The sequence below is a fragment of the Papio anubis genome, chromosome 1 (genome assembly GCF_008728515.1).
Source record: "Papio anubis isolate 15944 chromosome 1, Panubis1.0, whole genome shotgun sequence".
Lineage (NCBI taxonomy): Eukaryota > Metazoa > Chordata > Mammalia > Primates > Cercopithecidae > Papio > Papio anubis.
In genome coordinates, this window is record NC_044976.1 from 14,238,781 (window position 1) to 14,261,246 (window position 22,466).

Below are 22,466 nucleotides of genomic sequence, written 5' to 3' on the forward strand. Positions count from 1 at the left end.
GCTTTGAATGCTCCCTGCTACCCTCTCTTTGTTGAAAATCTGGGGCCAGGGAAACTAACAGAGATGAGAAATATGGCTCCATTACTGGCAGGCTCTGGAATGTGGTTGCAGCCACCTTGGCGCAAGGGAGCCCAGCCCCAGTCCCCAGGGCCCTTTGATTCTATGGGGATCCAGGGCTGCACCTCAGGGCCCTTTCCTAGGGGAAGCCCCACAGGGCAAAGGAGCCTCCCAGCCAGTGGTCTTTCTGGCGGAGGTTTGAGAGGTGTGGGGGTGACCAGGAAGGCATTAGGGAGGAGGGGAGGCCTGGAGAGGGCACCTTGAGGATTCCAGGCTCTGATGGGTCCCTCCCTCTTGACAAAGGCACCACATTCACCCAAAGACTGCTGCTTGGGACAGGCAGGGGTGACCCAAGGATCCTTAATGCTCTACGCTCAGCGCGCCTGGGATACAGGGCAGGCTGCACCCAAGGCTGGGCCGGGTGGTTTCAGCTCATTCCCCCAAGAATGGCCACCCCTTGGACAGCTCCAGCCCACCCTTTGAACCGTGCTCCTAGCCCTACCACCAGGACAGGCCTCTCATCCCACGGTGTGGTCGCTGGGGTCGGGGAAATGCCTCTGGAATCCCCTCCCCCAATACAGGACCCAGTCCACCAGGCCTGGGAATGCGCTCTGTTCCCTCCGGGCAGGAAATGTGCCCCAGTCTGGGAGGAAATGGCTCAGCTAGGTGGGCACAGGGCCAGCCCTCGCCGGACCCAGACTGGGCTCTGGGTTCCAAGCAGGGGCCAGTGTTTCTGCTGGAATGTGCTTCAGCCTCTCGATCGCTGGCACAGCCTGGGCCCCATTAGGGACAGGACCAGGAGGGGACTGGACTCAGCAGTCCTTTCCTTTTTATGGGCACAGGGATTGTTTTCCAAACAAAAATCAGGACACATGGGCTGGAATAGCATTCTTTTCTTATCGAAATATTTTCGTGAAAATACTCACAAGGGCATAAAATGAGCTCACTCTAAATGAGGCATTTAGCAAATCTCCACACCAAATGCAGAAAAATAGGCCTGAAGTCCAGCAGGCATAGGACAATCCAAATTGTGTGGTCTGGGCAAAGCATGAGGCTGGGACCAGTACCTCATGGGGACCCTAAGAGCCTGACCCCTGGGCGCTGACCTCCAGGACCAAGATCCTAGGGTCAGGGCAACATCGTGCTGAAGAGGTTGGAGACCAGTGTCCCTAGGCCCTGCGTAAAGTGGGTAGTGACCCCTGGGCGGCTGGGATTGGGGTAAGCTGGCCTCCCCGTCCTAAGCCCCCTACTTCTGGCTTTTCTGAGCTCTGGCATTTTCTTTCGGAGGCCTTGCATTTCTTCACCCATTCATTCATTCAGTAAGTCATCACTGAGTAGCTGCGTGGAGCCAGGCATCAGGCTGGCATTGGGGATGCTGGGAGGAGTAACGGAGGTTCGCCTCCACAAAATGTGCCAAGAAAAGTAAAGCCGGAGGCTGGGTGTGGTGGCTCAAGCCTGTAATCCCAGCATTTCGGGAGGCTGAGGCGGGTGGATCGCTTGAGGCCAGGAGTTCGAGACCAGCCTGACCAACATGGAGAAACACCGGATCTACTAAAAATACAAAATTAGCTGGGTGTGGTGGCGCATGCCTGTAATCCCAGCTACTTGGGAGGCTGAGGCAGGAGAATCGCTTGAACCCGGGAGGCGGAGGTTGTAGTGAACTGAGATCATGCCACTGCACTTCAGCCGGACATCAGAGTGAGACTCTGTCTCAAAACAAACAAACAACAAAATTAAAGCCGGGTCAGGGGACAGAGTGACGACGGGGGGTGGGTGGGGCAGGCAGGAGTGACAGAAGGTGTATTTGTTATCTACAGCTGCGTCACAAATTACCCCCAAACTTGAAGAGTTTAAAACAACAGACATCGATCGTCTTGCTCTTTCTGTGGGTCAGGGATCCGGGTGCTGCTGAGCCAGGTCCTATGTCTCAGGGCTGCTGTCAAGGTGTCACCGAGGCTGTGGAGTCATCTTAAGGCCCAGGGGCCTCCCTTCTTCCTTGCCACGTGGGCCTCCTGCAGGGCAGCCCTACAGGGTGGCAGCTGGCTTTCCTCAGAGCCGGCCAGGGACAGGGGTGGAGGAGAAGCAAGCCCACGCCGCTGCGCTCTTTTTGTCTCAAGGCTGAAAGTGACATCCTATTGTTTTGGTCACAGTCTATCGCTGAGGAGAGGTCCCCAGGTCCCACCCACCCGAGGGGAGGGCATGGATCCCAGGAGGTGGGGATCCTGGGGACATCTCAGAAGCTGCCGTCCATGGAGGGCTCCTGTGAGGAGGGGGCATTGGAGCAGAGACCTGAACAGAGTCAGGGGACAACCAAGCAAACAGCGGAGGGAAGAACTTCCCAGCTCAGCAAGGGCCTTGTGGCAGGAACAGGCCAGGGGATTTAGGAAGGTGGTAGAGCAGGGCACAGTGGCACACACCTGTAATCCCAGCACTTTGGGAGGCTGAGGTGGGTGGATCACGAGGTCAGGAATTCAAGACCAGCCTGGCCAAGACGGTGAAACCCTGTCTCTACTAGAGATTCCAGAATTAGCCAGGTGTGGTGGCGGGTGCCTGTAATCCCAGCTACTTGGGAGGCTGAGGCAGAGAACTGCTTGAACCCAGGAGCGAAGGTTGCAGTGAGCCCAGATTGCACCACTGCACTCCAGCCTGGGTGACAGAGCCGGAGAGGGTGGAGCGGCAGGGCCTGGAGTGCTGGGCGAGGCTTTGGATTGCGTTGCCCTGAGGGGAGCCAGTGGAGGGCTTCGCACCAGGACATGACAGAAGCTGATGTACATCTTGAGAGGAGTCCTCTCGTGGCTGTTTTCAGAATAGTTTGGAAGCATTTGGAGTAACCCAGGTGAGAAGACAGGCATTCCCAGGCCAAGGGGATGGTATTGAAGCCCAGGCAGGTTTCAAGGCTCCAGAGTGGACTGAAGGACTGAGGAGGGGTCAGTGCCGCTGCAGCAGAGCGGGTGAGGGGTGCAGTGGTGGGAGATGCTGTCTCAGGGGTGGGTTGGGGTGGGATCACACAGGGCCAGGGTGAGGGGCTTGGCGTTGTCCCGGAGAGCAACGGGGAGCCACAGAGGGCTATGCACAGAGGGCTATGCACAGAAGGCTATGCACAGAGGGCTATGCACAGAGGGCTATGCACAGAAGGGCTATGCACAGAGGGCTATGCACAGAAGGGTGTTAGATGCTGCTTTAGTGAGGTGTTCTGGCTACTGTGAGAAGAGGGGATTGTGAAGAATAAGAGTGAGGCATATGGGCCAGGTGTCGTGGCTCACGCCTGTAATCCCAACACTTTGGGAGGCCAAGACAGGAGGATTTCGTGAGCCCAGGAGTTCAAGGCCAGTCTGGGCAACATAGTGAGACCTCATCTCTACAAATAATAAAAAAAATTACACTTTGGGAGGTTGAGGCAGGTAGAACACGAGGTCAGGAGTTTGAGACCATCCTAGCTAACATGGTGAAACCCCATCTCTACTAAAAATACAAAAAACTAGCTGGGTGTGGTGGTGGGCGCCTGTAATACCAGCTACTCAGGAGGCTGAGGCAGGAGAATGGCGTGAACCCGGGAGGCGGAGCTTGCGCCACTGCACTCCAGCCTGGGTGACAGAGCGAGACTCCATCTCAAAAAATAAATAAATAAATAAAATAGCTGGGCATAGTGGCATGTGCCTGTACTCTCAGCTGCTCAGGAGGCTGAGGTGGGAGGATCACTTGGGTCCAGGAGGTGGAGGCTGCAGTGAACCATAATCACACCATTGCACTCCAACCTGGGCGATAGAGCAAGATCCTATCTCAAAATAAAATAAAATAAAAACAGCAAGGCAGATCCAATTTTAAGGACTCCCTTTAGGAAAAATAATACAGAATTCTTATGTAAGTGACTATTTTTTCTGGGTAGGGGGGAGAACAGAGCCTCACTATGTCGCCCAGGCTGGAGTGCAATGGCACGATCTCAGCTCACTGCAACCTCCGCCTCCTGAGTTCAAGCGATTATCCTGCCTCAGCCTACTGAGTACCTGGGATTACAGGCGCACACCACCACGACCGGCTAATTTTTGCATTTTTAGTAGAGACGGGGTTTCACCATGTTGACCAGGATGGTCTCGAACTCCTGACGTCAAGTGATCCGCCCGCCTCAGTCTCCCAAAATGCTGGGATTACAGGCTTGAGCCACTGTGCCTGGCCAAAAGTGACTATTTAGAACAAGGAGAAAAAGCACAACAAATGACTGCAGACTTGGAGATTTGGGTCCTTCTTCTGATGTCTCCCTGGACAGTTTGCTAGGCGTGCTTCATGGACATGCTTCCTGAGTGAAACCGGCTTCCCTCCTTGTCTAGAACACTCTGTAACTCCGAGCAACTCCCAGCCTTCACAGGGGCCATGGAAGTAAGGCCATGAGCATAAGTTTTATTAACTTCACAATAAGCCCACCTCTGGCTAAGAGAGAAGACGGGGAGACCCACAGGGCAATGGCAGGTTCCAGGCCACGTTGTGCTTTAGTAAGGAGAAGGCTCAGGGCTTGAGGGTGTGGAGATAGATCAGCAAGGGCGGATGGTGGGATAGATGCTGCTGGGAGTGGAGGATCCCAGTGGGATGGGGGCTCAAGAGGGGGCTGGGATCAGTGAGGGTTTGGGGCTGGCTCAGAGACCCTCCCAAATAAGGGGCAGAGGGGCCCTGACTGGCAAGGCCTGGGGCGAGGAGGGGCCCCCTCAGTCCGCTGAGCCTCAGGCCCCTCCTTGGCCTCTCCCACACTTCTCCCCCTCCTCACCCTGGAGCCTGTGCTGATTTGCTGAGTGGACGGCCTGGCCGTGGGAACCAGCACGCCTGGTCAGAGCCAGTTCAGGCCCCTAAACCTGAGGGGGATTAACACCCAGACAATATTGTCACAGCCAGGTCTTGGGAAGCTGGGATATGCCTGGGTGAGGCAGTTGGACACAGGATTGGAGCCTGAGAGTGGACACCATGTGGCTGTAGCTGTGGCCTGGTCAATTCCCACTTGACTTTTTTTCCTTTTTTCTTTTTTGGCGGAGTCTCATGTTGTCTAGGCTGGAGTGTAGTGGCACGATCTCGGCTCACTGCAACCTCCACCTCCAGGGTTCAAGCAATTCTCCTGCCTCAGCCTCCCGAGTAGTGGGGATTACAGGTGCCTGCCACTACACTGAGCTAATTTTTTTTTTTGAGACAGAGTTTGGCTCTTGTCACCCAGGCTGGAGTGCAGTGGTGTGATCTCAGCTCACTGCAACCTCTGCCTCCCAGGTTCAAGCAATTCTCCTGCCTCAGCCTCCTGAGTACCTGGGATTACAGGCGCCTGCCACCATGCCTGGCTAATTTTTATATTTCTAGTAGAGACAGGGTTTTGACATGTTGGCCAGGCTGGTTTTAAACTCCTGACCTCAAATGATCTGCCTGCCTTGGCCTCCCAAAGTGCTGTGATTATAGGCGTGAGCCACTGCACCCAGCCTCATGACTATTTATTTAGAACAAAGAGAAAAAGCGCAACAAATAACTGGAGAAACACAATTTTAACTGGTTTAAGAAAAAGTAAGGGCCAGGCATGGTGGCTCACGCCTGTAATCCCAGCACTTTGGGAGGCCGAGGTGGGCGGATCACGAGGTCAGGAGATCAAGACTATCCTGGCTAACATGATGAAACCCCGTCTCTACTAAAAAAAAAATACAAAAAAATTAGCCAGGCATGGTGGCGTGCGCCTGTAGTCCCAGCTGCTGGGGAGGCTGAGGCAGGAAATCACGCCACTGCACTCCAGCCTGAGTGACAGAGCAAGACTCTGTCTCAAAAAAAAAAAAAAAAAAGAAAGATAAGAAAAAGTGAGGGAGCCCATAGTTGTACTCCAGTCTGGGTGACAGAGCAAGACTCTGTCTCAAAAGAATAAAAAATAAAAAGTAAGGGGAAAAAATGCATTGACTCTGGAGGTCTGGTAGTAGAATTGCAGGCATGGCTGGATCCAGCAGCTTCAGTGATGAAATCAGTTATCTTTCTTTCTCTATCTCTTTGCTCTGCTGTCCTCTGTGGTGGTCCAAGTGAGGGGCAAAAGTGGTGTCAAGCTTGTATTCTGCCAGTCAACAAGCCCAGAGAGCTTATTTTAGAACAGTCACCATGATTGGCTAGACATGGGTCATGTATACATACGTCTGCAGAGCCAGGGGATGTAGGAGTCCCATCTTAACCCCAGGCACTGAGAGTGGAAGAGAGGTTCCCCAAACAGAAACTGAGTGGTTATCAGAATCAGGGAAAGCAGTGCTGGGCTATCAGGAGCCATGGATGTTCCTTGGATTCTCTTGCAGGACAAAGTCACGTCCTTCCCTTCCCTTCAGCACTTTGTCCCTCTTACTAAAACTTCTATCCTTTATGTGGTGGGGAGAGCAAAGGAATTCATCTTTGAACACCTACTGAGCACCAGGTATTTTTACCCACATTTACCCCACCAGATTATGGCTATGAAGCCACAAGGGACAAACCTGGGTTTGCAACCCCTCTTTTGCAAGAAGAAACTGAGGCCCAGAAAGACGTGATTTGCCCAAGGTTTGCAAATGGCAGAGCTGGAATCGCTTCCAGACACTGATGTTACTCACAGCTCTATCTGTGTCCCCATCTGACCCAGCCACCATGGGGGAGCTCCCTTTTCTCTATGCTGCTCCTCTCCCTGCCCTGCCTAGCACAGGGCCCCACACACAGCAGCACCCAGGAAATAAGCATTGGACTGACCTGACTCCAAGCAGGTAGGGTGGAGGATGGGGGATGGAGGAAGAAGCTGGGAGGCCCAAGGGGCTTCTGAGGCTGTCTGCCAAGCTGATGTCTGACCTTGAAAGCCCAAGTTTTCCTCTCTGCCCCCTTTCCCTGGGAATATTCGTCCCTATTCTCACACTGGCTCCTCCCCAACTCAACTGAACCCTCACTTCCTCAGAGAGGTTTCCCCATCCCCACTTCACCCCCACCCACCCCCTTTTGTCTCAGACCCTTGTCCATTCCTTCATAGCACATTTTACTATTGGTTATTATTATGTTAATTGACTTTATGGTTTGCTCTACCCAACCTCCCTGTAAGGTCTGTGGGGACAAGGACTGATCATGTGTGATTTGATCCTGTCGTCTCCTTGACTCATGCATTGCACACAGTGGGTGCCCGGCCAGTGTCCGCTCAGTCAAAGCTCTCCACTGTGGAGGTACCACCCCTGCCCCGGCAAGCCCTCAAACCTCTCTGCCACCCCTTCCCTGCCACTCAGGGTCTCAGCTGCCACCATCCTAATAGAAGATTGAGCCCCTTGCCTGCTGGGGCCATATGCGGGAGAAGAAAGCCCTTGTGAGCCTGGCAGGGAGGGTGGAGGGCAGCAGAGCCTCTGAGCTGGCAGACAAAGGGCGTGTGTTCTCGTCCAGGGCACTTCCTGGGTTTCCATTGCAGGAAGTTTGGCACCTGCCTATCGGTGACATCGACACCCGGGCTGCTGCGGGCCAGGTCAAACCCCTCCAGCCGGGAGCAGTGGTGGCGGTGGAACAGGCGGCCTGGGGTGCTGGAGGCAGGTAAGCAGAGGCGGTTGGACCCCTTATTCCCCTTGGACTGTCCCAGAGCAGATGTGGGAAGCCTGGGTCCTAGACTAAGTCAGTGTGACCTTGAACAAGGCCCCAAATCAACCCTTCGTTGCCTCACTATCCCACCTAGGGGTACAACAGGTGGTTCAGGGGATGTCATGGAGGTGAGGGCAGGCAGCTCTACTTTTATCTCTTCAATAAACTTTTGGGTCACTAAGCACTTGTAAAGGGGTTCTACAGCCAAAAGCGCCTGAAAACCCCCAGATCTCACCTTCCTCCTTTGCGTCCTTCCTGTCTCTGGCGTTCAGTGTTTCCCTCCCGGTGGAGGGTATGGGGAAGTCTCCTCCAAAGAGTGCTGCAAAGCTGAGGTTTTGTGGGGGGTGCGGGGGCAGGATATCACTGCCAAGCCAGGAATGAGCCGAGCGGGGACTCAGCCTTGAGTTCCAGCCTCGCCCTGCTGCACAGAACTCTCATCATCTCCAAGCCCCGGCTTCCGAATCTGTAAAGGGTGGCAGTGGTACCTGTTCCTGAGACTAGCAGAGCTGTGTGCCCAGGGACACAGTGGCTCTGGTTTGAATCTGGCTCTGTCATTTGCCCCTAGTGTGGCCTTGAGCCTCTCTGGGCCTCAGTGTCCTTGACTGTGAACAGGAATCACCAGCCCTGGCGCCCAGGGCTCTTGTGGGATTAGGATGGGGATGAGGATGGGTCCCCGCACCTAGAAAGCCCCTGTCAATGGCAGCCGCTGGGACTGCTGGCAACAAGAGGGATGGGAGGGGCAATGATCAGTGCATGAGGGTGGAAGCAGCCTCCTCCGACCCTCATAAACCAGCCTGCCTCAGAAACAGCCCCAGAGCCAGTCCCAGAGCCACCCTGGAGGGGTGACTAGCTGAGGGGTTGCAGGAGAGGGCCAGATCCTGCCTGGCCGCCCCGCAGATGGCGCTGGGTCCAGCGCTCCTCCAGCCTCAGTCACTGTGGCTTCAATCAAAAGAACAATCTGTTTGCCTCTGAATCAGACCCAGATTCCTTTCCCCACAATGTTCCTGAGGCCTCTAGGGACCCAGGCAGTCCATCCCGGCCCCATCCCAGGCCCCAGAGTCCAGGCTCTGCCTCCCCTCCGGCTCCTGTCCTATGGGCTTCAGCTGGGAGGGGGAGGGAGGGGTTCAGCCACAGGACCAGCCGGGCCCTGCCTTCCAGAGCTCCTGGAGCGGCCTGTCCCCGACACCGGGACCCACCTGCAGAGGGCTTACGGCCCAGGAGAGCAGAACAAGGTGACCTGCTCCACTGGGGGTCTCTGAGACCCCCACCCCCGGGGACACTCCCGGAAAAAGCCCCCAACCCAGCATATATTAACCACTATTAATCACAGTCCTGGCTGTGACTGTCACCTTTTATCCTCAGGACAACCTGGAGAGGTAGGCAGTGGCTACCTCCACTTTACAGATGAAGATACTGAGGCTCAGGAGGTGGCCTGACTGCTCCAGGTCTCACGCTTAGTGAACGGCCGCAGAACCCTGGTCGGTTTGATGCAGGACCCCAGCGGATCCCAGAGCCAAACCAGGGTGTAAGCGCTCACCTCCGCCGGACAGGGTAGGTGGGGTCGCCAACGCAGGAGAGCGACGGAAGGGGAAGGACAGGGACCACTTGGGGTCCATAAAGGATGCGACGGGGTGGGCAACGGAGAGAGAAGGAACCCCACCCCCACTCCCATCCTCCCACGCCCACTCCCCATCCCCCCTGCCCCCCATCCCCACACCCTATCCCCCATCCCCACTCCCCATCCCCCCATCCCCACCCCCGGGCCTGTGCCAAGGGGGAGGGGAGATGTGGTCCAGGGAACAAAGGGAGGGGGAGGGGGAGGGGGCGGCGCGAGGCGCGGCCGGGCAGGTTGGGGGGCAGGTAGGGGCCGCTTCCGCGGGGCGGGAATCCCGCGCCCCCTCCCCGCGAGCCTCACCTTTTATGGTAACGCGGCGCGGGGCGGCGGGGCGGAGGGAGCCGAGGGGCGGGGAGGGCGGACGGGCGGAGGGGGCGGGAGGCCCCGCGGCTCCGGGCTCCGCTGTCGCGGGCGTCGGATCGGAGCCCCCGGGACGCTGGCGGCCCAGGTAAGCCGGCCGGGTGGGTGGGGGTCGCGTCCCTCCGTCCCTGCCCCCGGTGCACACAGGTGACAGCGCGGGCAGCGCTCGGCCGGAGCCTGCTCTGTCCCCAGCCGGGACCCCTGGCGCGGCGCCCCTGGAGGGGCCTGCGGGTGGGCGGTGCGGTCATCACGCCCTTTGCGTCCCAGTCTCTTGGTCTCTGTCCCTGGAGTCGGGGGGTCGGCAGGTTCGGGGCGAGGGCTCAGTGAGGGTGGCGGAGGGCCAAGTCCCAGCCCGGGAGCGGGAGCGGGAGCCGGGGACCGGGCGCGCTGGGCGGAAGCTCCCGCACAAAGGGCCGGAGTCCCGCACATGGATCCAATTAAAGCCCCGGCGGCGCCCCGCGGTGACCCCGGCGGCCGCCCTGCTCGGCTGCCTGCGGAGGGTCCCGCGTTTCCGGAGCCCCGGGGAGCTCTGGGCCCCTTTCCCAACCAGGGTCCGGCAAGGGGAGGGACGGGCCCCGGGGCTGCTCCTCTTTGGGCCTCACGCGCCTGTCGGGGGCTGAGAAGGTGTGGAGATGGCCGATCCCTAGGTGTGTGCCCTGGGGCGATCTTGGCGCCGTCCCTACCCCTCACCTCCCGCCCAAGCCAGAGGACCCCGGGGAGAGGCTGGGGCCGCGCCCAGATTCCTGCTCTTAATGAAAGTGTAGGCTCTGTCCGGGTCCTGGAGGCACCCCCAGCCGAGCCCAGCCCCCGGGCTGCTTCTCCCGCTCAGCCGCTCCCTAACCAGCTGTCCTTCTCTTTGCCCCTTCCAAGGGCCTAGACCCTGAGTCTTCTTTCTTTATATATACTCTCAGCGCCCTAGGGACACACTCATTCTCACTTTATGAAAAAAAAACGAGACCAGAGAGTTTCGGTGACCTGTTCGGGGTCACCCCGCAGGAAAGAAGTGGGGCCCCGTGTGAACCCAGCTCTCTACCTCCTCTGTTTCCCTGGGGTGGGAGAGAGGTTGAGGGAATCCCTCCCCTAAGCTGCAAGGTGGGAGGGGTTGGGGTACTGTCCCCGCCGCCTCTGCCTAAGTTTAATTCCGTACCCAAAGGTACACTGCTTTATCCAGTCATTAAAGAACAAAGCTGGCCGGACGCGGTGGCTCACGCCTGTAATCCCAGCACTTTGGGAAGCCGAGGCGGGCGGATAACCTGAGGTCAGGAGTTGGAGACCAGTCCGGCCAACATGGTGAAACCCGGTCTCTACTAAAAATACAAAAGTTAGCCGGGTGTGGTGGCTTGCGCCTGTAATCCCAGCTACTCGGAGGCTGAAGCAGGAGAATCGCTTGAACCTGGGAGGCGGAGGTCTCAGTGAGCCGAGATTGCACCACTGGCACTCCGCAGCCCAGCCGAGTTAAGACTTGTTCAGAAAAAAAAAAAAGAACAAAACTTAGAGGTGGCCCCAGAGGTTTTTTTTTGTTTTTTTTTTTCCCCGAGTAGGGAATAAGGAGTTGGAAGGAGGACTGTGGGGGTGGCCCCCGAGCTGCACATCCTCTGCCCCAAGGCTGCAGCCTCTAGCTGGTCTGGGTGGCTGGCTGGATCCCTGCCTCCTTCCTTCCTTTGGACAGGAAATGACTTTCCCTCCCTTTGTTCCCACTTTTCTCCACTTATCTAACTGGATCTGTGATTCGCTCTCTGGGGGAGGAAGAGTGGGGGCGGAGGGTCCCCTGGGCGCGACTGACTGGGACACTGCCCTGGGGAATCCCACGCCTGCCTCCCCTGAATGGGGCAGGTGGGACCGGGGAAGCCAGGGCTCCCTTTCCTGATGGGATTGACAGGGCTTTGAAACTCCCCAGCTTAGTCCCCTAGCTCCAGGTCCCCAGTCACTTGGGAGGTATAGCTGCCCAGCTGTGAACATCTGGCCTCAGTGCTGGACATTTTCCGAGAAACCAGGCAGACCCGACTTCCTGGAGGAGTGGAGAAAGGGTCAGGGCTGGGTGGGAGGAGGCAGAGGGCCATCCGGAAGGCCCACAGCAGCCCCTGGGGACCAGCCTGGAACGTGCGGACCACAAGATTTCTGGTCTGGATTGGGTCACTCTAGAGTGAGAACAGGCCTGGGAACTTGGGCCACTCCAGAAAGCGCCCTGAGAAAGCAGAAAAGTGTGTTCTAGGACTTTGGATGATGTTCCATTAGAATTCTGAGTGCCATGGATGGCCTGGGAAAGTCACTTAACCTCTTGGAACCTCACAGGGTCCATCTACGAAGTGGGGGCATGATGGGCCTTTCTTGCAGCTAGATTGAGAGGCTGGTGAGTTTTGAGGCACATATAGCACTTGGCACAGGGCCTGGCACGAGATAAGTGCCTTATCAGTGAGTTGTTTGGTATTTCTTTAAATCTCACATGCACGTACTCTGAACATTGTTAACAAAAATACAAAAATATTCTTTTTTTGAGACAGAGTCTCGGCCAGGTGTTGCCCAGGGCTGGGAGGCAGTGGCTGGTCTCAGCTCACTGCAAGCTTCTCGGGCCTCCTGGTTTACACCATTCTCCTGCCTCAGCTCTTCTGCAGCTGGGGACTACAGGTGCCCCCCACCTGCCCAGCTAGTTTTTTTGTATTTTAGTGGAGACGGGGTTTCTTTTTTTTTTTTTTTGAGACGGAGTCTCTTCTGTCGCCCAGGCTGGAGTACAGTGCCGATTTCAGCCTGGCCTGCAAGCTCTGCCTCCGGTTCACGCCATTCTCCTCTGCCTCTGCCTCCCTCGGTAGCTGGGACTACAGGCTCAGCCACCTCGCCTGCTAGATTTCTTAGGAGTTTGCAGTAGAGACGTTTCACCGTTAGCCAGGATGGTCTCTCGATCTCCCACCTCGCGGATCCGCCTGCCTCGGGCCTCCCATGGCAAAAGTGCTGGGATTACAGGCTTGAGCGCCATCACAGCGCCCGCCATGGAGATTTGGCTTCACCCTGTTAGCCAGGATGGTCTCACCCTCCTGACCTCGCGGATCCACCCATCTCAGCCTCCCAAAGTGCTGGGATTACAGGCTTGCTACCGGGCCGATTCTTTTTTTTTTTTGAGAGGAGTTCTGCTTGTTGCTCAGGGTTGGAGTGCAGTGGGCACTAACCTCGTGCCTCACTGCAAGCTCGGGTTCATGCCACTCTCCTGCCTCAGCCTCCCAAGTAGCTGGGACTACAGGCACCTGCCATCAAGCCTGGCTAATTTTTTTTTGTATTTTTTAGTAGAGACAGGATTTCACCGTGTTTGCCAGGATGGTCTCGATCTCCTGACCTCATGATGTGCCTGCTTCAGCCTCCCAAAGTGCTGGAATTACAGGCATGAGCCACCGTGCCTGGCTGACAAAAATAGATTCTTAAACTTATAACAAAGTATAAAACTAAAGCCTGAGACAGCCAGCGTAAACATACATACTTCCAGACATCATTTCCAAACCCGGAAGCAAAAGAGAAGTACTTTTAAATAAGTTTTGAAGCTCTTTCCTAATATATTGGTTTCTTACTCAGAATAGATATTTTATTATCAGACTGAGCTATATATTTTAGCCAAACACATAAACCAACTTAACAGGAATTTAGGAGCACGTGTTGTTGTTTTTATTATCACCCATCACTGGCTGAGAACCCAAAGTGGCCAGTGCACTTTGAGATAAGGAGGGAAACCTGAAGAGTAAGATAGAAAAGGAGACATGTTTAGCCCTGGGTACGGGCATTGGGTGCCTGGTGAGATCTGGTGGGCTCACTGGACGCCCAGCTTTCCCACCTGTGGCCCCACCTCAGCCTTGGCCAGAGAGGTTCCTGTCAGCAGGAACTACCTGAGAGATGGGAAATAATGTCCTTTTCCTGACATCAGGGTATCAGGGTGCCACCATGCTCTCTGATGTTTTTTTTTTTTTTTTTTTTGAAAGAGAGTCTCACACTGTCACCCAGGCTGGAGTGCAGTGGCGCAATCTCAGCTCACTGCAACCTCCACCTCCCAGGATTCAAATGATTCTCCTGCCTCAGCCTCCTAAGTAGCTGGGACTACAGGTGCATGCCACCACACGTGGCTAATTCCCCCCCCACCCCCACCCCCTGCCCACAGAGTGAATCACAGATCCAGTTAGATAAGTGGAGAAAAGTGGGAACAAAGGGAGGGAAAGTCATTTCCTGTCCAAAGGAAGGAAGGAGGCAGGGATCCAGCCAGCCACCCAGACCAGCTAGAGACTGCAGCCTTGGGGCAGTGAATGTGCAGCTCAGGGGCCACCCCCACAGTCCTCCTTCCTACTCCTTATTCCCTACTCGAGAAAAAAAAAAAAACAAACCTCTGGAGCCGCTTCTAAGCTTTGTTCTTTTTTTTTTTTTTGGAGACAGAGTCTTGCTCAGTGGCCAAGGCTGGAGTGCAGTGGTGCAATCCCGGCTCACTGCAACCTCTGCCCCCCGGGTTTGAGCAATTCTCTGACTCAGCCTCCCGAGTAGCCACCATGCCCAGCTAATGTTTGTATTTTTAGTAGAGACAGGGTTTCACCATCTTGGCCAGGCTGGTCTTGAACTCCTTACCTCGTGATCCATCCACCTTGCCCTCCCAAAATGCTGGGATTACAGGCATGAGCCACCACACCTGGCCAAATTTTTGTATTTTTAGTAGAGACAGTGTTTCACCGTGTTGGCCAGGATGGTCTTAAACTCCTGACCTCAAGTGATCGCCCACCTCCCAAAGTGCTATGATTACAGGTGTGAGCCACCGACCCAGCTGGATCTGTGCTTTGATGCCTGCACTCTGAGCTATCCTCTAGACACACAAAGAATACAGACACCGCTGAAGGTCAGACGCCTTGATAGTGAGCTTGTGAGCCAGCCTGTCCTGCCCTGGGGCTGTCATCACTTTCTTTCACCCTTGGCAGCAGGAAACCGCCCTTGGAGAGGGCCAGGAATCAGGGGGCGCCTTGTGGACGAGGTGATGTTTGAGCTGGGCCTCTAAGAGAAAGCTGAAATTCACCCTATGGGGGCAGGAGAGGAAAACCACAGGAGAAACACTGCAAGGCAAGAGAGAGGACATAGGAAGGGCAAGTGGTCCAGGGGCTCAAAGAGGCTGAGGCCGCCGCAGTTGGACTTCATCCTGAGGTGGTGGAGAGCCATGCATTTTTTTTTTTTTTCGGACAGAGTTTCGCTCTTGTTGCCCAGGCTCGAGTGCAATGGCGCCATCTCAGCTCACTGCAGCCTCCACCCCCACAGGTTCAAGTGATTCTCCTGCCTCAGCCTCCCAAATAGCTGGGATTACAGGCGCCCGCCAGTACACCCGGCTGATTTTTGTATTTTTAGTAGAGATGGGGTTTAACCATGTTGGCCAGGCTGGTCTCGAACTCTAGATCTCAGGTGATCCACCTGCCTCGGCCTCCCAAAGTGCTGGGATTACAGGTATGAGCCACCACTTCCCACCATTTTTTTTTTTCTAAGACAGAGTCTTGCTCTGTTGCCCAGGCTGGAGTGCAGTGTTGCAATCTCGGCTCATCGCAACCTCGGCCTCCCAGGTTCAAGCAAGCCTCACCCTCTCAAGTAGCTGGGATTACAGGTGCCCACCATCACGCATGGCTAATTTTTGTATTTTTAGTAGAGTTGGGGGGTTCACCGTGTTGGTCAGGGTGGTCTCGAACTCCTGACCTCAAGTGATCCACCTGCCTCAGCCTCCCAAAATGCTGGGATTACAGCTGTGAGCCACCATGCCCAGCCCATGGAAGGCTTTTGAGTAAAGGAGAAAGAGACTGATGCTCTAGAAAGATCAGGGTTAGGAGGTGAGACCAGAGGCCATGGAACCTCCCCATCTCTGCCCTTGCCCCCTGCCCACTGCCTAGGCCTGAAACAGGACCCAGGTTTTGGAGATTGGGTGGAGTGAGAGATTCCAGTACTAGAAAGCAAGCAAGGAGGGTGCTGGCTCGTGTGCAGGGCTGGGAAAGGGCAAAGCAGAGCAAAGTGGCCAAGAGCATGGGCTCTGTGTTCCAATGCTACCTCACCATTGTGTGACCCTGGACAGGTGACTTCTCTCTTAGTCTTAATTGCTTGATGTGTTAGGTAGGTGGTGATAGTGCTTGCCCCACAGCCACCTTGTGAGTGTTTATGAGTTAATGAGGATAATGTGCTCAGGGCAGAGCAGGTCTTGGTGAGGGCAGCTCTCACTGCCCCCGCCCACTCCGCCACTGGAGCCCAGCCCTGACGCCCTAACAGATCCCGATCTGTTCTCTTTCCCTTCCAAAGTGGAGCTAGCCTGAACCTCCAGGACTTTAGCCCTTCCAGGAGAATCTGATCCCAGGTGAGGGAGGTCACTTGGGGTGTGGCCCAGCAGGCAGGCGGGACTCCAGGCTGGGAACAGAAGTCAGCCCTGCTGGGGCTGGGAGCTGAAGGAGCTGTTCCTTTCTCACAGGTGTTAGACAAGGAAAAGTGATCATTGGTGAGGGCCGCCCTTTGCTTCCCTAGGTGTGCAGGTTCGGGCGAGGGGCAGTCAGGATTTCCGGGTCTCACCCCGTGGCCAAGTCCCCTGGTGGGCCCTGTCTTCCCCAGCAGGACACCCCCACCCCCTCTCTGGCTGGGCTGGGTGCTGGACTGAGTTGTTGGGGCGGTAGGGTGGCTGACCTGTCTTTTTGGGAGGAGGGAGGCTCTCTGCCTCTCGGGGGAGGGTGTCTGTGTGTCCAGGTGGCAATCCCGTGCCATGCCCCACTCTGTCCCTAGCCACACCAGGAGCTGAAGCCATGGCCTCAAAGCCTGAGAAGAGGGTGGCATCGTCTGTCTTTATCACCCTGGCACCCCCGCGCCGCGATGTGGCTGTGGCGGAGGAAGTGAGGCAGGCGGTTTGTGAGGCCCGGCGTGGCCGCCCCTGGGTGGCTCCTGCCCCAGTGAAGACACCCGAGGCTGGCTTGGCGAGGAGGCCCAGCCCCTGGACACCCCCTGGCAAGGCTGCAACCACAGTGCCAGCTGCACCTCTGCAGCTTTCCAATGGAGGTAAGAGCGGAAGGGACTTTGGGGAAGACCAGGTCAGAGGCAGAGGTGGGGAGGAAGGGGCAGGCTCCAGCATCATTCATTCATTCATTTGTTCGTTCATTGAGTGCCTACTAAGTGCCAGGCAGATTCTGGAACCCAGTTGCCTGGGTGTGAACCCTGGCTTCTCCATTTCTCAGCTGGGTGATGTTGGCGGGCCACTTAACCTCTCGTGCCTCAGTTTCCTAATCTGTAAAACAGGGATAAAGATAGTACCTCCCTCGGAATGTGGTTATGAGGATTAAATGAGTTAATACGTATGTAGAGTGTTTAGCCTTGTCCATGTCACACGGAAAGTGCTGAGACATAAGGTTTTGAGCCTGCACGAAGCTTCCATCCCAGTGTGGGGAGCACACATAATGAAGATACGATGTCTGATGTCGGGCAGACACATGCGCTCTCATGTGAAGCATGGTGGAGGGGTGAGGAGGGGCAGCTTTTTTGTTTGTTTTGAAACAGAGTCTCACTCGGTCACCAGGCTGGAGTGCAGTGGTGCAATCTCAGCTCACTGCAACTTCTACCTCCCAGGTTCAAGCCATTCTCCTGCCTCAGCCTCAGCCTCCTGAGTAGCTGGGATTACAGGCACGCACCACGATGCCTGGCTAATTTTTGTATTTTTAGTAGAGACAGGGTTTTGCCATGTTGTTCAGGCTGGTCTCGAACACCTGACCTCAGGTGATCTGCCCGCCTCGACCTCCCAAAGTGCCAGGATTACAGGTGTGAGCCACTGTGCCTGGCCGAGGGGCAGCTTTTCATAGGGTGCTCAGGATGGCTTCTCTGAAGAGGTGACATTTCAGCTGAAACCTGAATGACAGCATGGAGCTGGCCAGGGGGAGGTGAAGTCTGAGGGGCGGTGCAGAGGCCCTGAGGCAGAAGGGAATTTGGTGGGTGAAGGGTCTTTTAAAGTGCCTTTGTTTTCTCCTGGGCTTTGCTGTTCTCTTGCTGTATGAGCGGAGTGAGCCCTCTCCTTGCTCTGGGCCTCAGCGTCCTCTTCTGGAAAGTGGAAATGTGTGTGTGGATGTGACCATCAGTCACAAAATGAACACAGCACTAATGAGTGTTCCATTCCCTTGGGCCTGGTTGGACTGGCCCCGTTGCCATGGTGACAGGGAACCTTCCAGTCCTCTTCCCTGTGTCTCCTATGGAAAGTCTCAGCTGTCGGGCGGGGCAGGAGTGAGGAAGGGTGACAGCCCAGGGCCCTGGGGCAGGGGGTGGGTCATCATCTGACAGGGTACCAGCTGAGATGCTAAGGGGAAGAGGCCAGCCCAGGGTAGCAGTCCCTGGAGTCTTCCAGGTGCCTAGTCAGGTGTCTTGCTGTCCTTGAGCAGGGCTGGGGCAGCCCTGTCTGTCATAGAAATCAGCTAGCGATCAGTTGGAAGTGCTGATTACAGGAAGCCAGAAAGGGGTCAAGAAAAGGGGCCACGTGGGTTTGAGTGCGCATACGTTTCCATGGAACGTGCTTCCTCCTTGTGACGGATACTCCCACGTTGATCTTTCCTTCCTAATCTCGCATCCCAAGAACACAGGCTCCTCCCAGCTACCTCGATGTATAGGAGGGCCATCTTGACAAAATTCACACATCAGGACATAGGATCCAACTGGAAACAAAAATATGTGCCCCTTCTGGGTGGGCAAGGAAGTCTGGGAAATAATAAGACTAGATGTCAGAATTTCTGGGACATTTTCTTTTTTTCTTTTCTTTTCTCTTCTCTTTTTTTTTTTTTTTTTTTTTTTTTTTAGAGTCTCACTCTGTCGCCCAGGCTAGAGTACAGTGGTACGATCTCGGCTCACTGCAAGCTTCACCTCCCGGGTTCACGCCATTCTCCTGTCTCAGCCTCCTCAGTAGCTGGGACTACCGGTGCCCACCAATACACCCAGCTAATTTTTGTATTTTTTGTAGAGACGGGGTTTTACCGTGTTAGCCAGGATGGTCTCGACCTCCTGACCTCGTGATCCGTCTGCCTCGGCCTCTGAAAGTGCTGGGATGACAGGCGTGAGCCACCACACCCAGACTAAGTTTTTTTTTTTTTTTTTAGATGGCGTTTTGCTCTTGTTGCCCAGGCTGGAGTGCAGTGGCGCCTGGCATTTCCGGGGCATTTTCATGGTTGTTGGGATTATGGGAAGAGGATCTTGGGAGTGTGGGAACAAGATCAAACTTGCCTGGGAAGGACTGGCCTGTCACTGGTCAGCATGGCTGGCCGGCCGTTTCGTCTGCCAATTTGATACCCTCAAACAGAGCACAGGGATCTTGGGGTTCAGTCTCCCTGAAGTGAAGTAAGTTTTAGGTGACCAGCTTGGTCATGTGCCTGGTCTGACACAAAGGCTGGCCCCAGGCCCTGGGGATGCTGCCAGCTGCTTGAAACCGTCTACACCGAAGGCTGCCATCTGCTGTCTGCCTAGTGCTTGTCCTTTCAGAGTCATCCTCGAGCAGGTCTGGGACCCCCTTTCTTCCCACCTGCTCTGGGGCCTCAGGTCCCCCTGCTTCTCTCTTGAATTCCTGCCCGCCCATCACAGCCTGTGGGCCCTGCACCAGGAGGCAGGCACTGGGAGAGGCCACAGCACTCTTATACTACCTCTCCAACACCTGGTTCCTGACTCCGTGAGCTCATCAGGGTCTGGTTCTCACACTTCCGCTGAGTCAGCAGCAGCGTCACCCGGGCCTGTACCAACACAGCCACCATCCGTTCCAGCACAGCTGCTGGGTCCCGCCCCAAGTATTTCTTGATTCAGCAGATCTGCCGTGGGGCCCCATAATTTGCATTTCTTTTTTTACTTTTTCCAAGATAGGGTCTTGTTCTGTCACCCAAGCTGGAGTGCAGTGCAGTGGCGTGATCACAGCTCACTGTAGCCTCAACCTCCCTCGCTCAAGCAATCCTCCCACCTCAGCGTCCCAAGGAGCTGGGACTGCAAACTCTCGCCACCAAGCCTAGCTAATTTTTGTGTGTGTGTATATATATATGTATATTTTGAGACAAAGTCTCGCTCTGTCGCCCAGGCAGGAGTGCAGTGGCGTGATCTTGGCTCACTGCAAGTTCTGCCTTCCGGGTTCTATCTCAGCCTCCTGAGTAGCTGGGACTACAGGCGCCCACCACCACACCCAGCTAATTTTTGCGTTTTTAGTAGAGATGGGGTTTCACCATGGTTGCCAGGCTGGTCTCAAACTCCTGGCCTCAGGTGATCTGCCCGCCTCAGCCTCCCAAAGTGGTGGGATTACAGGTGTGAGCCACCACGCCCAGCCTAATTTTTTTTTTTTTTTTAAGATGGTGTTTTGCTTTTGTTGCCCAGGCTGGAGTGCAGTGGTGCAATCTCAGCTCACGGCAACCTCTGCCTCCTGGGTTCAAGCGAATCTCCTGCCTCAGCCTCCTCAGTAGCTGGGATTATAGGCATGCGCCACCACACCCTGCTAATTTTGTATTTTTAGTAGACGCGGGGTTTCTCCATGTTGGTCAGGCTGGTCTCAAACTTCCAACCTCAGGTGATCCGCCTGCCTCAGCCCCGCAAAGTGCTGAGATTACAGGCGTGAGCCACTGCACCTGGCCTTTTTTTTTTTTTTTTTTTTTTTGAGACAGGGTCTGGCTCTATCTCCCAGGCTGAAGTGCAGTGGTGTGATCTAAGCTCACTGCAGCCTCAACCTCTTGGGCTTAAGTGATCCTCCCATGTCAGCCTCCCAAGTAGCTGGGATTAGAGGCCTGTGCCGCCATGTCTGGCTACATTTTTTTTTTATTTTTAGTAGAGTTGAGGTTTCACTATGTTGCCCAGGCTGCTCTTGAACTTCTGGGTTCAAGCAAACTGCCTACCTCGGCCTCCCAAAGTGCTAAGATTATAGGCATGAGCCACCATTCCTGGCCTAAGATTAAGTTTCTTGCCTAAGGACACACAGCAAATCAGTGGCAGAGTTAGAGATGGAACCCAGGCCGGGGTGACCCCAACCCGAGCCCTCAGCTACCCTCCCTGTGCCCATGTGGGTAAGTAAAACCCTCCCCGGTCCACCTGGGAGGCTCTGACCAGCCCTCTCTCCTCCCCCATTGCAGGATGCCCACCCCCTCCTCCTGTCCTGGATGGTGAGGATGTGCTTCCTGACCTGGACCTCCTCCCGCCCCCTCCACCGCCCCCTCCGGTGCTCCTACCTTCTGAAGAGGAGGCTCCTGCTCCAATGGGGACCTCACTCATTGCAGACTTACAGCAGCTGCACCTGTCCCCACCCCCGCCCCCGCCCCCACCACAGGTACTGCCCTCCCCAGCAATCCCTTGGTCTTCTGGGTTGAGGGACAGGGAGTCTGGGCATTCAGGGGTTCTAAACCTGGACTTTGTCTGGTGCATTCTTCTGCTCGAGGGCAGTCCGTCTTTGAAGCTCTCAGAAGTCCCTATTCAGCAGGTAAAAATTGGTTAAGCGTTTCATGGTCCCTGGAGAGGGCTGCCACTGCCTCCCCGCTCCACCCGCTGCAGACACACGCTTCAGCTCTGAGGAAGACATTTTCCTGAGTCTGACGTAAATCCCTTAGGCTGCACAGGAAACCTGGTTTTTGTTTGGTTGGTTGGTTTTGAGATGGAGTCTCGCTCTGTCGCCCAGGCTGGAGTGCAGTGGCATGATCTTGGCTCACTGCAGCCTCCACTTCCCAGGTTCAAGGTGATTCTCCTGCCACAGCCTCCTGAGTAGCTGGAATTATAGGCACCCGCACCATGCCTGGCTAATTTTTGTACTTTTTGTAGAGGTGGGGTTTCACCATGTTGGTCAGGCTGGTCTCGAACTACTCACCTCAGGTGATCCACCCAGCTGGGCCTCCCAAAGTGCTGGAATTACAGGTGTGAGCCACTGCGCCTGGCCAGGAACCTGTTTTTTTAACCCTGGGCCCTTAACAGAGGTTGTGTAGAAATGGGGGGCATCACAGGCCAAGGGCTTAGTCCACTTCAGTCCAGCATCCACGGGGAAGCCTGGTTGCAGAAAAGTCCTAAGTAGGATGAGGAGCAGTGGCTGATCAAGGGACCCCAGTCAGCTGCCACTGCAACCTTCCTGCTGAGAGACTTAGGCAGGTCCCTTGCTTCCCTGGGCCTCGGTTTCCTTCTCAGTGCAATGTGGCTAATTGCACCCGTTGCCACCCAGAAGAGGAACAGAGCTGGGAGGGTTGCCTGGGGTCCCTACTGGGTGACTCCCTGTCTGCATCCCCACAGGCCCCAGCGGAGGGACCTTCAGTCCAGCCTGGTCCCCTCAGGCCCATGGAGGAAGAGCTGCCACCTCCCCCAGCAGAACCTGTTGAGAAAGAGGCGTCCACAGGTGGGTGCACAGGTCTGGGAGGATTCTGGGGGGATCTCATGGGGCCAGCATGGGCTTCCAGGTTGAAACCAGGAGAGTGAGGACGCCCCTTCCCATCCCCACCCCAGCTCATGTTACAATGATGGACTTTGTAGGTGGGCATCCATTTAATTTGTGTTGCCTTAGCCTTTTCCCCTTTATACCTAAATTCTATTTAAAATGTTAGTCTGCACAGTTTGCTACGATAACAAAAATGTCTTGAAATTTTGTCTCATTATTTTATTTTCTGAATACCTAATGCCCTCACACGGTGCAAAATAAACAGCATGAGTGGGGACACAGTGAGAAGCCTGCAACCTGCCCCATCCCCTTACCACCCGGTTTCCTTCCTGATGGGCGTCCTCTGTCATTGAGCTCTCATGTATCCTGCCAAAGACACTGTGCACATACGAGCAAATACAAATATGTGTCCACCCACTCCCTCCCCCCATTTTTCCATAAGCAGCAAACTAGGCCCTTCTGCTGTTCACTTTCTTTCCTTCGTACATCTCAGAG

At 55.4% G+C, this 22,466-nt stretch overlaps 1 protein-coding gene across 1 annotated transcript in view; it reads left to right on the plus strand.

Moving 5' to 3' along the window:
- Positions 1-7,461: 7,461 nt before the first annotated feature.
- The window catches only part of FBLIM1 (filamin binding LIM protein 1), a 29,038-nt gene continuing 14,033 nt past the window's right edge, over positions 7,462-22,466 (plus strand). The window contains exons 1-5 of the mRNA XM_009199834.4: positions 7,462-7,581; positions 8,989-9,177; positions 16,355-16,624; positions 20,692-20,885; positions 21,830-21,932. Coding sequence (XP_009198098.2) covers positions 16,375-16,624; positions 20,692-20,885; positions 21,830-21,932 — 547 coding nt within the window. The 5' untranslated portion in view covers positions 7,462-7,581; positions 8,989-9,177; positions 16,355-16,374. The remainder of the gene's footprint in view (positions 7,582-8,988; positions 9,178-16,354; positions 16,625-20,691; positions 20,886-21,829; positions 21,933-22,466) is intronic.